The sequence below is a fragment of the Anser cygnoides genome, chromosome 2 (assembly GCF_040182565.1).
Source record: "Anser cygnoides isolate HZ-2024a breed goose chromosome 2, Taihu_goose_T2T_genome, whole genome shotgun sequence".
NCBI classification, from domain to species: domain Eukaryota; kingdom Metazoa; phylum Chordata; class Aves; order Anseriformes; family Anatidae; genus Anser; species Anser cygnoides.
The window spans coordinates 154,941,850-154,960,972 of NC_089874.1; the positions used below are offsets into that span (position 1 = coordinate 154,941,850).

Genomic DNA, 19,123 nt, shown 5'->3' on the forward strand with positions numbered 1-19,123 from the left:
CTTACCTTCACTTCAGTCTTACCTGTACTCCAGAGCCCTGAATAATTTTTTTTTTCTCTACATTTTCTTCCTAATTCCTGTATTACAGAGTACATCTAGAAAAGCTTACCTTGAGGGATATTATTCGAAAGCAGTTAGATGAAAGACAAATGGATTTCAGCAAAGTCAGTACTAAGTGATTTATACCCGCTTGGATATATACCTCACCCATGTGATCACTTCCTTTATCAAACCCACTTCAACATTTATTAATTAATCCTTCCATGAAGTTCCTAAGAGTCATTATGCCCACAGAGTATTTTAGTAATATAGCTCCAGCCATGTAAAGGATCTATACTGAGAGGTCTTTTCTGCAGGTGCATTCACCGTATAGTAACTTGCTCTAATACTCTGTGGCTGTAATTAAATAACAATCATTTCACTGTTATTAATCACAAAATCTCTGGGGCATGTGAATGTGGCTTAGCAAGAGGTAGTGTTCAGTGACGAAAGATGAGTGAAAATTTATACAGCTTTAAACACTGGCATTCCTCAGGGTTGAGAAGTCTGCTCTTGTCTATCCACTGTGGCTCTGATCCAAAGCTGAGTGAAATCCAGGGGAAGGCCAAGTCAATGAGCTTTGGCTCATTGGCTTATTTGGCTTTTCCTCCTCGGGAAGGTGTGCTTTATGCCAGGGTCAGACACAGCTACCTTTCAAAAATACCATAGCAAAGCTGAGGTTTTTTATTTGTTTGCTTGTTTGTTTGGTTGGTTGGTTTGTTTTTCCCAGAGATGTGCTATTGGTGAAAGCTTGTTCATCTGTCCTGAACTTCAGCAGGTGGCTGAAGTTGAAGCTGGTGAGAAAACTTAGGTCCCAGTCGACATGGATGGTGCAAGTTTGTCACTGCAGATGTCCCATCCCACACCCTCTGTGAGATGCACACCTCCAGTACTCACCCAAAGCCCTCCCCAAGGGCTCAAAGCCCTGAAAAAGACGCAGTCTAGACAAAATTCTCCCAAACTGTTGTAGCAGAAAGCAATGTCAACAAGGTCTCCCAGAAATTTCGATGTGCCATCCTGATCCTCCCAGGGCATAACTTGGCCAAGAGGACACATGCTCAGCAAATTAGGATACCACAGCCCTCTTAACTTCAGTTAAAGTACTCTAGGCCAACCGTCCACTGAGCATGGAGAAGTAAAAAGACTAACAAAAGGAGAACTATAAAAATATCTACATGAAGAAAAGGTTTGGCTCCTCCAAGATCCAGTGAACTACACTTGTCTGTATTGGTTCAGTACTGACATCTTGCCAGGAAAAGGACAAGTATTTCTTGGTCCAGTCATACCAGCTCTGTGACCAGCTCTATCAAGGAACTTTAGAGAAGAAGCAAAATGGCAGAGATTATACCAGAATGATATGAAAATAGATCTCCTACAACCTCCATGAGTTTTGATGCTTCCAGCTGGAGTCCCCAGATAGCTCAGGGATTGTCCATAGTTCATTTTTACTGTCTCGATGAAAAATTTCAATCTGACAAATCAGAGTGGGTTCAAGTGGGCATAATAGTAAACACAAGTCCTTTGAAATTCTGATTTACCCATATGCCACCATCATTTATGGACTTCTGCCAAGGCATTGAGGCTTTGCAGGAATGAAATCCCTAGAATACGGAAACGTGTTTTTTTTTTGGTGGTGGTTGTTTTTTGTTTATTTATTTATTTATTTATTGTGAGGCTTACTATTTTTTTTAATGAAGTCTTTGTTATTCCTTTTCATATTTAGTAGTTTTTTTTTGTTTGTTTGTTTTTCCATTAATTTTCATTATTCTCCTGCGCAAGCCAAGCAGTGAGTCTTAAGCAAGTGTGACAAGAATTCTGTCATTCAGGACAAGTGCCTTTAGATCTTTTCACAAGACACCCATAACTACGTGGCACCCGGTAATTCTCTCCCCGTGAAACCACTCAGGTGGTAGTTCCCAGCCCTTTCCAGGACCTTAAATTGGAGAGAGCTGTGACCTACATGCAGTGCCAGACATGGCTCAGGCATGCCCTCTGGTACCTAATACTTCACACAGGTTAGTTAGCACCCTGCCCTAGGACTCATATTATTCCTGCAGGAAAAATGCAGAAGGCAGTGATTTCTTACAAATACAAAAGCTTCCTGTAGCATGGAGACCAGTGCTACAATTCAAATACATTAAAATAATAATAATTTTAAAAAAAAATCTTCTCAAAGGGAAGCTTTTGACACAAATATTTTCTTTCAATTACTGAAAAACAGAAAGTCAAACAAAATCATTGCTTTCTTCCTCCCCCACCTTATGTTCATCCTTACATGTCCTTCTTCCTCAATTCTCAGGAAAATTAATGATGAGCATGACTGTAAGAAGCAATATAGATTTACTTTCTTAATCATGTCTTCAGACTTTACAATGTTTTTGTGGGATCTAAAAGCAGCTGTTGCACAAAGGTGTTTTTCACCCAGCCTTTCACAGCAGAACTGATCCTGGCTTGGGTGAGGAGAGGTGTTGCGGTGTGAGATCCCACCACAGCTTTGCAATATCACGGCCATATTTAATATTCCCTCCAATTTATACATCCACTATAACCTCATTCTTATTGCTTTCACTGGCCTACATTGCAATATCAACTGCAGCTGATGGTACTCCAGTCTGTCATGCTCTTTGATACGACAGAAAGCTTAATGCTTCCTTTGTGACATTGGGCACAATAAATTAAACTTTTTTTGGGAAAGGACTATCTTTCTCTGGGGTCAGCATTCCCTGTGGTGCCACCTTTCTCTTTGGCATTATATTACTTTGAACACAAATTTCTTCAGTGAAACATCAATGCATAACAGCTGTACCGCAAATATTCTTCTTTTGTTAGATATTTTAATGGCTTGATTATGAACTTTGGGTTGACTGAGGAATCATATTGCTGCAGTGCAGCAAAAATACAGGATTGTGCATTATTTGGCTTTTTTTTTTTTATTGTTTTTTACTTCACCAGAGGTGCAACTAAGGAAGGAAGGACATGAGTCTCGGTGAGCTCACACAAATGTGTCACAGAGTGAGAGCACCAGAGGTGTGAACATTTCCTTGGCTGAGCTCTTCATGAGATGAGTTGCTGAAGTAGTGGGAGACTCTTGATTCAGAATCATGGACAGTCTGCATGGGCTTAACCCCCAGGAAAAAATAAAATATAAAAATCTTGTCTTTAATATTTCAGCTTGTTTTAAAATTATTTTATATGTGTTCATTTTGATTATTTTATGTTAATTGTAAATTGTACTAGAGGAAAATAATTACATGCACTAACCAACCATATATGAATCCTTTATAAAATACAATTTTAAAAAGCCTTCCAATGTTCTTATTGCAGTTACAACACTTGTATAAAATGCATCTTTTTTTACACATCATTTTTACATTGCTTTGAGGAAGACAGATTCCTAAGTTAACATCTAGTTAATAACTTGTCTTGTTACAAACATTTGTAAATAACATATCACAATCTGATTTTTCTTATGCTGAATAATGAAAGAGACTACTAAAACTGCCACCGATCTTCTGAATTGCAGTAAAATTCTTCAGTGCTCTAAACTGATTTACAGATGTTTTTAAGGCATTTCTGTTTTAATGCTGGAAGAACAAAAGAAAATTGAAGTCAGAACAGATTTTACAAGGAGAATATTAAAACCATACATGGTTCAATAAATCTCTATTTTAATACCTTAAAAAATCTTCATCAGGAGAAATAGCGCTCTGAAGAAAGTCAGCAAATACTCTGTGGGTATCTAAAACTTCTTGTTATATATTCTTAATAAGGTATGTAGAGGTTTAAATAGAAAACATACTTACTGTGGGAGTAAGCAACTCTTTTGACTTGTTCACAGACATAACTTGCATTTTTCAAGAACCAGGAATAGTATTCAACACAGTACCTAAAGAAGTAAAATTAGGAGAGTACTGTCCTGCTATCTTACATAAGCATAGCTGAATGCATGTTATGCTGCTAATATTGCACTTTGAACATAGAAACAAAGAGATTCTGACCTCACCTATGACATTAAATACTGGGAAAAATCCAGCTGAGCAACGTTCACCCAGTCTGACAAATGGAGGCCAGATCAGTGCCCTGGGGGCCCATCTGGGACTCAGCCAGTAGCCACAGACTCAAAAATAAGCACTGGTGATTGAAAATTGTCATTTTTTTGAAATAGCATGATGGATTATTTTAAGAAGACAGAAGCAAGTGAAACTGCTGTCAGATTTTACCTCATGGCTTCCTTTCTGGAATATTTTCTTCGACCAACGCAGAGGCAGAGCTGGAAAAACCTGCACAGCTCCATCACACAAGGATTGATCTGCACTATGACTGTGACAGGAGGTGAGGTCACACGGGACTCTTTGAGGATTGCTTGTGGACACCCTAGGAAAAATATAACTGTGTAATAATTCATAGACTTATCCCATAAAATTCCCTGTAATTACTTATCTGGGCTAAGGGAAATATGCAGATTAAAGAGTTCACGGAGGTATCTTAAAATCAAGTCTGAATGAGGGAGATAATTGAAAAGAAAGCCACACGCAGTCTGGCAGTTGTTAGACTGATAGCACAAATATTCTTTTCAATTTATTATTTATAATTTCTAGTTAGTTATTAAAATCCATGTTGCTTTTATTTATCACAAGTATAAGGAACAACTCTAAAGATGTAATTTATTTATTGTTACCTCTTTAGGTGGAGGTTCAGTTACCATTGAAGCATCATTTTCCACAGCACAAAACAGTGAGATGAACAGCAGCATACACTTATTATATTTGATATTTTCTATATAGATATGATACTTTAATGCAATAGCCATTTCTATTTTCACACTCTTTCCTACACACACCCTCTAAGTCTGAATCCTAGGCTAAATACGACAGAGCTAATAAGCAGTCAGCCTCTCACTGTTCTCTTCATCTCCTTTTTAGCCTCATTAACAAAAGAAACATGATTTATGCAGAGGTTATGGCTTTCTCTCTGCCTATTTCTGCATTTGCCTGCCATTTTCCCCTCTTGTTTCCAGGAAATTGAATCATCAGCTAATTTCAGATAACTTTTTAGAGACAGGTAAAAATCCTCTGGATAAATACTTTCCTACAGGTGTCTTGAAAACTACCAAGAAACTGAAGGAGAAAAGGTCAATTTTTGCCTGCATTGAGAGGAAGGTAGGAATCATTTCTCCATTTTACTCTTGGTCGGCTGCCAGTTGGTTAATCCGTGGGTTTTTGTTTGTTTGTTTGTTTTTCCTTCAGGTGACCACTATTATGTTAACTTAAGAAAAATGCAGGAAAATGGTGTAGTGAGGGCTGGACTCCCTCTCCCCTCTCTGAAATCAACTAAAAGGAAAATATCTAGTTTATTCTGTTCATTGAATCTTCTCCAGTCAGCAGTGAGAGAGAAACATTTGTACACCAAACAGTTCACCCCAGCAGAAAATGCACCTGTGCCAGGCTGCAGATAATGTAATATAACAGAATAGGTGATGGCAGGTTATAAGAATTGCTACGTGGGTGTTTTCTTTTTTTTTTCCCCCCTTTCTTTTTTTTTTTTTTCAGTGTGAAATACAATCTCCTTTAGCGTCTCTTTCTGTTATAGAAAAGAGAAAACAAAGCAAGGTGAAAATGACGGAAACTTAGAAAGGGTAATGCAAAACTGCAGCTGCTTTCATATTTTTTTTTCAGTGTTTTTCTTTACTATATTAAGAGAAAACCTAACATTAGCCATAATCTTGTCTTCTTGAAGCCTTACTCTGGCACGCATCATCTTGAGTCTTTGCCTTTGCTGTTAGTTAACTTAGTTAACAGTTGTGTTATGGTAGGTAAATATCAAACAGCTTGCTAGAAAAAACAAATGCAACATTTAAACTGTGCTGAAAGGCTAGGACATGGATGAAATAGGCATGTAACTGCCTCACCTTTGTGCATTAAATAATGTCACTCTGCAGAGGAGATGCTGTGGGGAGGCACAATTTGGGTCTTGCAGTGTGCAGCTCGCGCTGCCCCCTACATGCAGCAAGCTTTCCAAAGGTGCTGACCCTGTGCCAGCACCCCAAAAAATGAGGGACATCCCTGCAAACACCACTCTGGAACTGGAAGAAGATAACCAGGGACCATGCCAGGAGAAGCCACATTTTGCATGACCTGGGTGTCCTTCTCCCTTCCACCCACTGAGTTGGAAGACCCCAAAACTGGGGAGCAGAGGCAGCAGCCGTGGGATTGCTGGCTGGCTTTTCCACCTGTGAAACCAGCAGCAGGCTTTGGCCACATGCCTAGATAAACTGTCTTACCTGCAGAGCATAATCCCCTTAGACAGTGTAATTGTATTTCCAGGTTCACATGTCTCACATGCTTTATAGCTTTGGGCCATCTTATGTTATGCGATAGGAGAGGTTACGGAGGTTAAATTTGGACTAATGAAGTTCTGTTGAAATAAGACTAAGTTGTCTAGTGCTGACAAGAAGTTTAATATAAAATGGCATTCGTGGGCAGGAGGAAAATAGAGGCACTGCCAAGCTGAAAGAGATTGCTATGAAACAATTTGTCTTCTGCCAGAGCTTGCCCAAGGTAGCAAAAATCATGGAGGAGTCATGGGCAGCCCTTGCAGCTCCCATACTCATGGTCCCCTCTGAAAAAGGACCACTGGCTGTGTGTCACAGACACTGCACTGTAATTAGTCAGTGATGAGCGAGAGGGAGCCCCATTTCCCTTAATCTCAGCAGTTTTGCATGATCGCTAGCACTTGACACGTCTTGATTTTTTCCACTTGCTGGCAATTAAAAATGACTGATGTCTTGTTTTAACAAACACTCTTCATGTTAATAACTGAACATCAGAGCAAGCAGTGATGAGTTTTTAGTATAAGTTATCCATTAAAAAGGGATGTTATATTTGCTGAGAATAATTAAAACTTCCTAAAACCCACCCTCCAGTGAATCTCAACGTCTCCACCAAAGTAGGTACTCACTATTCCATCTAACAGGTGTTAGTGCTTTGCTCAAGCTGTGCATTTTGCCAGCAGAAATTCAGCTCTATCTAAATGTAAATTGAATGACTGCAATTTCAATGTGGATTCATTTATGTAGGAAAGAGAAGTCAAATAAAAAAGTTGAAAGTTAAACAAATTGCTCTGGTTTTCATTTCTAACAATAATTTCATTTTAAATTGATGTTGTATTTACATAATGCTGTATTTGATGTTGAATTTTTTTTCAATTAATGTTAGATTTAATTTTATTTGGATTGGATAGTATACTTACATGACAGCATTGAAATCAATATTTTCAGTGCTTCATAGTCATTTTTTATCTCATTGTAATAAATTTCTACTGTTAGAGGTTTGTTTTTTTTTTTTTTTGGGTTCCTACAAATTCAGATTGAAGCAAAAAGATTTATATGTAGGAATTTATTTTAAAACTTTCCTTTCTAACATTTTTCTTTTCTAAGAAAATGAGTTAGTCAATACAGGGAAGAGAGCACAGGAAACTCACTTTCCCATGCAGGGCTTTGCTCTTGCCCTTTTGAAATTACTCTGCTACTGTTGCAGGCAGATAAGTGACCAGTTTGTGCTGCACTAAAGAGCCCTTTCCACTAGGAACTGAATATCACCTCTCTTTGACAGATTAAATTTTGCCATCAGTGAAAAGCAATGTTTTGGCTACTGTGAATAATTCAGGCTTACAATATCCCTCTCTGTGTGCTATAATATGCACTCAAATATTTTATCAGTTGGCATGCAATAAATAAACAAATAAATAAATAGATCCACTTTTGTGATTTAAGAAATGACTTCATGGAATAATGTCTTGGTCTTAAGAGTACTGTGGCTGCTCTTCACTGCTGTGTGATCCCACTGTTTGATTTTATTTTATTTAATTTCTTCTCAAAATGCCATGATTGATATACGTAGCTATGCCACGGTTTCTGACAGAGAGGCATTTTGTGAGTCTCCATTCACTGATTGCAACCCATGTTTCCCAGCCTTTTCAAAAAGGTCTTGTTCCCAGTTTTAGGTTTTGTACGGTTTATAGGGTTGTCCACCAGACAGCACATGGCAGATGAACAAGCCCTGGACAGCGCACACCACAAATCCTCTCACAGACTCCAGCAATGTCCAGTTGGGTGGCCCTCATTTAATCCTCAAGTCAAACTCATCCAGAGCAACTAGGAAACACAGAGAACATTGTTGCTGTTGTTTTGTGTGTGTGTGTGCAGAATTATGTCTTGGTAGACAAGGATTGCCATAGCATATTCATCTGATCCCTATCAAGATAATAAGACATAGTTTGTCTTACATTCTTCCCTTCGCACCATCAAGAGTGTCAATAAATCAAATTATATTCATGATATTATATTGGTTCATTTTCTTCATGCAATGTATGTCATGGGGGTTAAGATGAGGACTTTTTTTTTTTAAGTGAAATGAAAAAAATATCAAAAATTTAAAAAAAAAAATGTTGAAAGGATAACTAGCTCCTTAATATAATGGTTTGAAAGACCTCTTAACATCAAGAACTGTTTCTTGTCTCACCACCAGTGAGTCTTCTCCTTAGAAGCAGGTCTCAGTAGATAGTGTTTTACTGCAGTTTTCCCAAGCCTCCCAGGCAATAGATTACTCTCCAGCCTCTTTGCCACTGCCTTTCTTGCAGGTCTCCCCCCACTGTGTTTGTGTGATCACTTGATGCTGTTGTCAAAATCCTTTGTATTCATAATCAGTGTTTTTAATTAACTACAATAACATCAATAACATTATTTTCTCCAAGAACGGATGCCCCACTGAGTCCTATGCTCTCAAATGCTTTCTTTTCCTAATAGCATGATTGAAAAGAAAAGAAAAGAAAAGAAAAGAAAAGAAAAGAAAAGAAAAGAAAAGAAAAGAAAAGAAAAGAAAAGAAAAGAAAAGAAAAGAAAAGAAAAGAAAAGAAAAGAAAAGAAAAGAAAAGAAAAGAAAAGAAAAGAAAAGAAAAGAAAAGAAAAGAAAAGAAAAGAAAAGAAAAGAAAAGAAAAGAAAAGAAAAGAAAAGAAAAAAAAAAAAGAGAAAAAGAAAGAGAAAAAAATACAAACAAACCAACTTCTGCTGGTAAATTCAGCCAACCAGAATTATGAAAAACCTGATCAGAATCAGTAAAAGCTACAAAAATTAACAGCAGAGGATGCTATTCTTGGATTGCTGCAATAGGCAATGACAATAAAACCAAGGTAAAAAGCAGACAACACTAAAGATATAAGATGTTACTTCTCTCCTATTATGTGATTATTCTCAGCAACAGCAAACTGAAGATCTACAAAAGGACTTTTCTTGTCTGACACAACTATGCTCATCCCCTCACAATAATCCTTTGCAAACAAACAAAGGTGTGTTAGAATACAGCAATGAGCAGACAGAAGTCAGTATTTAAAATATCATTACAAACTGTGAGATTAGCAGAGAATCCAAAGCAAATCTTTGGCTTTAAGCCTCAAAGCAATCCCAGACAAAGACCTGAGGGTTGCCTGCATGGAGCTGGGGAACTGGCTGCATCTCCGATGTTCTGGGTTGGTTCCAGTAGCACAGAAGGAGACCACAAGGATGCAGAGTTTCCCTTCACCTGCTGATGCTCAGTTTTTCACTTTGCCCGTTCTGTTTTGACAGGACAGCAGCAGCTTTCTTGGTCAGACTTATTAGGAATCCATATCAAAGACCCACATTTAACAATATCAGACGGTGCAACTTATTTTTCCGTCATCCCCATCAAATTATCACAAGCCATATAATCAGCATTTCTTTTTTCCCATCTTTGCCAACTGCCCTTCTGAATTTGCTGGCCCTACTTTGCTCAGATCATCTTTTTTTTTTTTTTTTTTTTTTTTCCCTTCTATTTCCTATGTGTTCAAACACACCATCTGAAAAGTATTATTTGATCGTCATTTTTGTCCTTTGGATAAATACAAAATTCTTCTGTTTTTATCTATAACATCAAGACTAAATGATACTGAAGAGCCCCTCAAATTTAGTCTGATATATTACCATTGCACAGCCCAGCATCTATGCTTTTGGCATTAGACAGTCACTGCACAGAAACATGAGCAGGCAAGGAACAGATTTCCAAAATCCCCTCTGGCAGTCCTCACGACCAAGCAAGACTCGTGTTCCTGCTCATCCTCTCCAAGGAACAATCACATCTCTGGTAGCAGCACAGTCAACTTCACCGTGGGGACCAAAGACAGCCTCTTCCCAGAGCATCCCATCTGTTTGTAGCTCTGTCACAGCTCTGAGCAGCCAAATAGGTGGATTTGGGGTGAAAGAGGTTGAGAACGTAATCCTAATGCCAGGAAACCTTGGAAATGAGCCATATGTTTATTCTGGAAAAGATGGGGACCATTTCTTCCCTTTCTAGCCTTGTTTTCAGCCAGAGACACTGATCCTGAATTAATGTGCTACAGACTGAGCTCAGTGGTAGCTCCCAAGTTTCTCTAAAAAGATTATGCTATGCTGAATAGCAGATAATCACAATCCCAGTCTGGAATAGAGGTATGTAGATTTTGTCTGGATCCAAGTGCAGGCAGGCTGGATTTTCCCTCCAAATAATATATATTAAATCGTATTTGTAGGGAAATATGAAATGTGAATATGAAATATGCAATATGAAATCATAAAAATGTCGAAGTGCTCTTCCATGTGAATACCAAAGCTGGACCATGTACCCCAGCATGTCCCTCAAATTTACTTTAATTCTATTAATTTACTTCCTTAACTCCATTAATTTAATTCCTTAATTCCATTAGCATTCTATGATTCTATGATTAATTACCAGGTTAGCAGGGAGTACAAAGCTTAATCAAGAGCTGAGATACATGCAACTTCAGTTCTACCTTGCCTGCTGCTCAGCTGGCCACATGGTTTGGTTTACAGTGTGATCACCGGGAGGAAGGATTCCAGGCTGGGATTGGAAAGGCCTGGTAGAGGTATTAAAGGTGTCTGCAGACCTGGAGGTATTAGAGGTATCTGCAGGATGAGATGTATTTTACCTAGTTTTAGGTGTTCGTGATAGGTCTCATCTCAAATCAGCCACCCAGATCTGGGTAAAATAATCCTGCCTTAAGCTCTGTTGGCATTAGTACACTGGAAGAGATATTATTTCTTCCCTGTGATAAGCCCATGAAACCAAATTCAGAATTTATATTCTACCATTCTACCACTCTTAGCATTGCTGGAGCAAGTAGAAATTTTTCTTCAGCTCTGTGACTTCTGATTTTGACTTTGATTGGGATTTGAAGCTGAGATTTATTCCCATTGTATTTATGAACTATGCTTCTACTTTGCAAATTTGGGAGTGGGCAGCCTGGACTCATTCATATCCCCAGAATCCAAAGCTGGGGCTGGATTCTCCCAGAGTGCAAATTCCCTTTCTGGCATTTTATTAGGTCCAGTTTTTGAAAGCATATATCCTCTTATTAAATACTTTCATAGAAATGTAATTTTTTTGCCTATATGACTAGATGACACTTATAAGTGGAATGGCACATCATCATGTATTTACTACACTGAACTCTTAAATTCCAATTATTTTGGAATATAAAAGGAAAATCTATGTTCTCCTGGAAATCTAGCTGATAACTGTCCTTCTTTAGCCAAAGAGGAACTTTGTAGTATTGAAAATTCAGGGTAATTCTGAAGATTTCATGTGTCAGGGATCGACTTAATAATTTTATTTGTACCAATAGGAGGATTTAAAACATGACAATTTCTTTTGGAACAAAGGAATTTTAAGATTTCCCAACAGCCAATCCATGTTAAAATTGACATGTGGAGTACATGATTTCATTATATCATAATTTGTATTTTCAGTGTGAGGTTGTGTATGATTCAGAAATATGGAAACAATCCCTTTGACATTTTGTGTGTTTACATTCATAAAATATGTTAAGTACATGATACATGCACATTATTTCCGCATAGGAAAATTTGTATATGGGTATACTTTCAAACAGGCTACTATTTTTGCTGTATGCTCAGCTACTACTTACGGGTAATTGAGTGAAGTTTCAGTGTCACACTGGGCCGGTAGGGTGGAGTAGGCAGTACAGAAGAAAGGAAATCTGAAGGAGGAAGAAAAATATAAAATGCTTTGACATAACAGGAAAAAAAAAAAAAAGGAAGTTTGAACAAGAGTAACAAAAACATACTGAAGTCTCAGGCCACTAATAGACACTTCTGTAGATATTGATGCATAAATACCTTCACAGTCTCCTATTTCTATACGTATTATTTTTATTTTCATAAATGTGCTGACTGACGCACTTTGCTATTTTCCCAGATCAATCTCACCTGGCTCTGTTTGCATCAGTTTGCTGGCTTCTTGAGGAGGGATGGTCTGCATCCAAAATGCATATGTATCACCTGTGGGAACAGAAAGGCACATAACATCATTCAGAAAATTTGTTATTTGTATATTGAGAAGAACATCCTGCTATGTATGAGACTGCTCAACAGACAGGGATCCTTACCCAATACTTCCAGTGGCTTATAAAAATGGCGTGATGAAAAAGGAAGGGCAGAAGCTGTATTTATTAGAACTTGGAAAGTGCATGGGCTAAGGAAAGAGGATTTAAAGAAGATATTTTTAGTAGAGACCTAGAGAATCAGCTCTATTTTATGGTTGGTTTTAGTTTCGGTGTTCCCTACCCCACCCCCGCCCAGGTCTATTCACTGGGTTTGGAGCAAGATGTGAGCAAAGAATTGTGTGGCAGATCTGTCCACGAGAAGCAGGACCTGTGTTTTGCCCCAAACAGTAAGAACTACAGGATGGCTCCTCTACCCTATGTTAGCACCTCTACAGTAAAGAAATCTACTCACTAGAGACCAAGAGCAGGTCTTCCTGAAGGGCCTCCTAACATCCACCTCTGAAACATGGCTTGGGTTGGGTTTTTGGCCAAGCTCCAGAGCTAATGGGGTAAAGCAAGTTTTGGTCCTCTGCACAGAACTCACCAGGGCTGGTCTGCAAGGCTGATGACGGGGCCAAGCTCTCCCCAGCAGCCGGAGGGGCTCCAACCGTGCCTCTTGGTCTTGAAGCATCCACGTGCAGTGATGGAAACCCTGATCCCTTCACACCAACCGTCTTTGGCCATGGTGGGGACCTTGTGGTGGGGATGTCCTCCCCTTTCAGGGCAAGAGGGGTGCTGGTAGCTGGAGAAGCTGAAGACAGGGGGAAGGCACCATAAATGCCCTGTGAGTGCTGGTGCCCCACGGCAGCAGCAGGCGTAACATGCTGGGGGACAATACTACCTAAAATACACCCAGAAAATCCCATTTGCTCCTCAAGTGCTTCTGCTGGCAGCTGACATGCAATTTTTCACTTAATTTTATTAATTATGGTTTTTATTTTTTCTTTCCCGGAAAACATGGGAAGTACCACTAAAGCTAGAAACTTTAACTGAGGACATAGAATAATAGAATGGTTTGGATTGGAAGGGACCTTAAAAATCATCTAATTCCAGCCCCACATTTCAATGTTCAAGTGTTCATAAACAAAAAAAAAGAGAATGTGGTGTTCCTTCAGAGTGGTTTTTTTACATAAATTATTTTTTATTTCCTAGACTTTTTTTTTTACTACAGATGGAAAGATGAAAGCTCTTGTCTATGTGACGGGAAGCAGGCAGGTACTGGAGGGCAGATAGTGGAATTGGAGAACCGATGACATTTTTGTGGCAGGAATGACAACCAGTCACTCACTACTGAAGGTTATATAAAATCAAAGATGTTACTAATTTAAAATCAAAATCAATGTTTTTTTATTTTTTTATTTTTTTTTTTTTTAATTTCAATTATTTTAATTAAATAAAATACAGAAAAAATGCCAATAAGGAGAAACAAAAAAACAACAAAACTTTTTCTTGGTTTAAAACAGTTATTTTTTTTCTTTACTTCTCTCTCTCCTAGAGAAATTTTGTAAATAAAACATAAAAAAAAAATCTGGTAAAAATGCTATTGAATGCATTACTGGCCTGATCTGAGGACAAACTTTTACCTTACTCTGTAATTGTAGTTTAGCATCACTGATGTGTGCAGCAAAGATAAGCGATCACTTGTTGAGATATTAATCAAGGAGAATATAAAGATCTGGAAATATTAACTCACTTTTAAATGTCCACTTGTGTTCTACTGATGGATGCATGGTTTTGTTTGAGTCTTCCTGTAATTTCATGAAGCTTGAAAAAATTGAATCTAGATCTTTGAGGTATGAGAAGATAATGTTAGTACACTTAGCATCCGTAGAATATCATATAATAGAAAGGAAATAAATCAGGTTCTGGTGCAAAAGGAACTGATGTCTTTTTAAAAGAAAGTTACTGTCAAAGTGTCTTTATTATTATTATTATTATTATTATTATTATTACTTCTTTTTAAACAGGTGAGAAACTTCCTACAGCTTTCAGTGAAAGTGAACTTGTCAATGATTTCCGTGTCTTCCTGTTTTAATCCACCATCCAAAATAAGAAGTAGTCACTGGCAGCAATAAGAGGTCAGCATCTGCAGCCAGCTCAACCTGGCAAAGAAGTTGTGCATGGAGGAGCCATGCAGCACACTGTCTGAGTATATTTGACTCCTTTCTGAAGGTTACTCACATAAATGCAGATTACTTGTGCTGAGAGCTAAGGGAGATAACCCTTTAGATCAAGAATATTACAGAGCCTTCCCAGCCCAGTGCTGAATCCCGTGAAAGCTCTGATCCCGGGAGCTTTTTTTTGTTCCTCCAATAGAAGACGTCATATTCAATAATTTAAATGTTTGTAAATTTTACTTATTTTTACAAGATGGAAAAGGAGCATTCATTACAAGTGCTACCTGGGCATGGTTTTTGTTGTTGTTGCTGTTTCTTTTTATTCCCCAGGATGTACTTACCCAGGTCAGATGATGCGTTACTGGAAAATGTGTAATTAATAACAGGGGACTTCTCCAATATTTCCCAAAAGTCAGACGGATTTCTCCCTGCAAATATAAATGATTAAAAATATGAAGACAGACTTGTTTCTAGTATAAGTCATCACTGGAAGTAAATAGGACAATATTTTGGACTAGAATGATTTTTTCGTTTACCTGTTTGCCCTGTCATCACACAGATGTAGATACAATCTGAATCATTGCTCTGACGCACTAAAAGGCAAAAAAAAGTAAAACAGATCATTGTTACTAGTTTTCATTATATGATATTATCTTAAACAGCGAAACACAAACCCATAATAGTATGTGGCTACTACAATTAGTCAAATATTTTCATTCAGATTTGACTTTGACAAAATCTCAATCCAGCACCAAATCCAAATGCTAATATTTCTAGGAGAAATGTTTCTCCTAGTTTGAAATTCTTAATTTAATTAAAATTCTTAATACAAGCATTTTTACAAGGAAAAAAAGCTTCAAAAAAATATAGCACATATCATTCCATAGGGTCATAATTTCCTAAAATACCAGCATTCAATAATAATTCAACAAACTTTCAAGTAAAACATATATGTTCATAGAAACATACACATCTCTATATTATATATTTATAATATGAATATATTATTAATATTATATTAATATATTGTTAATATATTATCTATATATTAAGTGTGTGTGTGTGTATATATATATATACACATATTGTTCCTCTAACGAGACTTTGTTTTACAACTGCAGTCATGCTTTACAGCATAAATGCTGCCAAATAAGAGCAATAAGCTTTTATATGTATTTTTATGCTTGTTTCCATGCCAGAACTAAATCACACAAATAAGACAATGATAAATGTTTAAGAGGAAATGCAAACCTGAGAGAATAGAAGTAGATTTGAAAATTTCTGTGAGATAACTGGTGGAGTTTCCAATTATATCAACAAGTAAAGCTGTAAAATCTAGACAACAAAATACATAAAATTTATATTTGAAAACATATTCAACTATCTACATTATCAGAAATCATTTTTCTAACTGATCATATTTTGAATATGTGCTTGTACATTAAAATTATTGAAATATCTAAAAGTTCAGAACTTTTCTGCTGTACAGGAGTAGACTTAGGAAGCCATTGGAATACTCTGTGGAAATACGTGTCAAAGATTGTATGCAAAATAGCACCGATGTGCGTAAATGAAAACTTATATAGAATCTATCTGTTCAAGAGAGCTATTTAAAGTAACACTCTATAAAGGCTGCTTAAATATGGAAGAAGAGCCCAAGCGTGTAGGCTCTGTGGCACTGATTACCTCTCTGCCACATGGGACCATGTGGGGACATGTGATTGTCCATCTACTCTGAGGTCTGCTTCAGAAAAACAGATGCTGTTAGCTCAAAAAATGGTTAGTGGTGGAGTTGTGATTTATTTTATTTTATTTTTTATTTTTTAACTAACAGGTTCTAGCAGTAACAGGTCAATGTTCTCATTTAGGGAGTGACAGACACTAGCTCTTGCAGCCTGTGTTGGGCCCACATTTTCCACTGCCTGGGTGGGTGCTCTAACAATTACATTTTGGATTTGAGGCAGGAAGATTTAAGTTTCTGCACCATCCTCCAGTGCAGCCTGGGTCATTACACAACAAGGCTTGTGAGCTTGTGTGTGCCCAGAAGAAAAGAAAAAAAAACCACACACAAAAAAAACCACAAAAACACTGTGTCTCTCTTCAGGGGTCATCACATGCAGTGTACAGGGCATGGGTTCTGGTTCCCCGTTGCTGAGCCACTCCTGATACCTCACATTAAGCAGCCACAGGATTCAATCACTCCAATCCATCCTGGATTGTTAAATACTGTGAGATCAGGAGTGTGAATGAGGACCATAGGTGAATGATTTGCCCAAATAGCATTTGACACTATTAAACAGCTCTATGCAGGCATTAATCTTTACTTTTCACTCCTGTTTTGCGTATTGAGGTTATTGGATTCTGTTGGTGTAGAGAAACCCTTGTTTTTCTTCTATGAGTCAACTCAGGAGAGCAAAAGTGGCTAAGATAATGTATTAAAAAAATGCCATATTGTCTGTCCTGCACTGCTTTTTGTACTCAGAGAAGGAAAGCAAGGTCCTTCCACCAGGCAAGCCACGCTGCTCACTTGACCGATGGCTCCATCCCAGAGTGGCCGGTTGGGTGCAACCACCTGAGATTTTCATCAAGTTTCCCCAGAGGTTCATAGCAGCACTCATTGTGAGTAATGGCTGCTGACTTCAGTACGGTGATGCTATTTGTACAAAAATAAAAAGCCTGCAGAGCTCAGGCTGCAGCCTTCAGCTCCAAAGGAAATAATTTACCTTAAGAACATTCAATTGCCAACCTCTTTTGTGTTCCTACCTGTCAAGTCATTTGTCACGTTGTTTAAACAGTAGCAGTAATGCATAGGAAACTTGCCAGGGTCAACATTTTTCAGGCTAGAAACTGCGGAGAGAGAAGGAGAAAATGGGTATCTTGATGCACGTGCCACGTGAGAGGAACCGCTCCTGTGCGGAGCAGAGCGCTGAGGCACTCACTGTTATAAACGGTGACTGACACTTTGTGGAAGGCAAACGAGCTGTAAGACGTGACGCTCAGCAAAGAGAAGAGTTTTTTGGTACCTGCAGAAATACATGCCCATGCTATTAGCGGTTGGAACAAATTATGCGAACAGAATGTTTCGGCTCTGCTCATTTGGTTTCTAAAAGGCTCCTGAGGTGCTGATGCTATACAGCTGCCTGAGACTCAATTCCTTTTCATTTCCACCGAGGGAAGGATCATTGGTATTACTTTTTTTTTTTTTTTTAAATTCAAGCAAGCAAATCTGCACTGTGTTATACAGTGCTTTCTAAAGGCATTCCGTAAGTAATTATGCTACGCCTATATATAAACACTCTAATTTCTAAATTCTTTTGGGGTAGACAGCTATCTGCATTATAAATGTGCAAGCGTAACTTGCTCTGAGAGTTAATTCTGGAGGCAGAGAGCATGCATTTATGGCTTCTCCTGCTAACACCATCAGTCCTTTATCTCATTCACCGTGGGGCTGACAGCCTGCGTGACCTGCCCAGCCTCTGCAGCATTACCTCTGAGCGCCGTGCTCAGCATGCCGTTCACCAGCTCGGTCAGGTTAAGAGCAGCCAGATCCACAGACTTTGCAGGCAGCTCTGGAAAAGAAAGGGCCTCTGAGCATCTGGAAATGGCTGCTAATCCCCTGTTTGTGTACAGCAGAAAGCTTCCAGAACGGGAAAATGAAATAAGCGGTTTAGGTATTGAGGCACACTGAAAGAAACTGTGGTTAGAAAATGAATATTCCGGGAGTGCAGAGAGAAGTTGGGAAAATAACAAGATAGAGCAGGCAGTGCAATGGCAGGCCAAACTTCAGGTAGGGCTCTGTGTCCCCTGCTCCCTTGAGCATGCCCTGGAGCAGGCTGCCGGGAGCAGCACCCAGTCCTGGCGTTTTGGTGCCCCCTCGTGATGGGCAATGTGCATTTTCTTCCGAAAGAAAAGCAGGTCATTCTTCACAGATCACGAATGGAGGTAAAAGTACCTGGGAAAACCCCAGTGCAACATAGAACTGTGATGAAAACACAGATTTTTTTTTTTTTTTTTTTTTTTGGAGCTGCCTTGATGGCTACACTACTACCACAGATTAAATTGACTGCAGCTGAGACACACGTTTTATATAAAAAGATATTTTCTTCCCTTTGATGTTGCTTGTCTGTTTTTTCCAAGCTGAACTTTCAAATATGTTATTTTGCCTCCCTCCCACGAAGTCATAAAAAAGTAGAGTGGTATGGTGCCTGTGTGTGTGCGAGGAGGAAGGTCTGTGTCTGCATGACAGAGAGAGAAAAAACAGAGCAGGATGGAAAAAGAAGCACAGAAAGCCAGGACGAGAACGAAATCAAATTTGTGGAGAAATATGATTTTCTAATGACATCAGTATCATTTTTAACCTGTTCCAAACTGAGCGTGTTAAGGCAAGTGATACTGGAGATGACAGCCCGTCTTACAGACCATGGGAAGGGCTCTGGGAGGACAGTAAGGAGAAAGAGAAAATGTCACCTCACATTGCTGGAAGGACAGAGGTTAAAACAGATTAAGCAGGGATTTTCACAGTCCCGAGGAGCTGCCTGTGTTGGGGTGAGGAGCC

The 19,123-nt window shown here is 38.5% G+C and overlaps 1 protein-coding gene across 4 annotated transcripts in view; it reads right to left on the bottom strand.

Annotated features, from left to right (window-relative positions):
• The window catches only part of HHLA1 (HHLA1 neighbor of OC90), a 31,460-nt gene that overhangs the window by 5,669 nt on the left and 6,668 nt on the right, over positions 1-19,123 (bottom strand). For 2 of the 4 annotated variants that reach the window (XM_048049903.2, XM_066990756.1), the window contains 13 exons: positions 18,057-18,137; positions 17,508-17,591; positions 17,332-17,415; positions 15,820-15,903; positions 15,105-15,161; positions 14,910-14,996; positions 14,145-14,237; positions 12,996-13,202; positions 12,336-12,407; positions 12,035-12,106; positions 4,260-4,413; positions 3,843-3,925; positions 3,297-3,623 (listed from right to left, as the gene is read on the bottom strand). In XM_048049903.2, coding sequence (XP_047905860.1) covers positions 3,580-3,623; positions 3,843-3,925; positions 4,260-4,413; positions 12,035-12,106; positions 12,336-12,407; positions 12,996-13,202; positions 14,145-14,237; positions 14,910-14,996; positions 15,105-15,161; positions 15,820-15,903; positions 17,332-17,415; positions 17,508-17,591; positions 18,057-18,137 — 1,202 coding nt within the window. In that variant the 3' untranslated portion in view covers positions 3,297-3,579. Of the gene's footprint in view, positions 1-3,296; positions 3,624-3,842; positions 3,926-4,259; positions 4,414-12,034; positions 12,107-12,335; positions 12,408-12,995; positions 13,203-14,144; positions 14,238-14,909; positions 14,997-15,104; positions 15,162-15,819; positions 15,904-17,331; positions 17,416-17,507; positions 17,592-18,056; positions 18,138-19,123 lie in introns of those variants that run through there. The other 2 variants (XR_010828820.1, XM_066990757.1) reach the window with 1 other exon arrangement.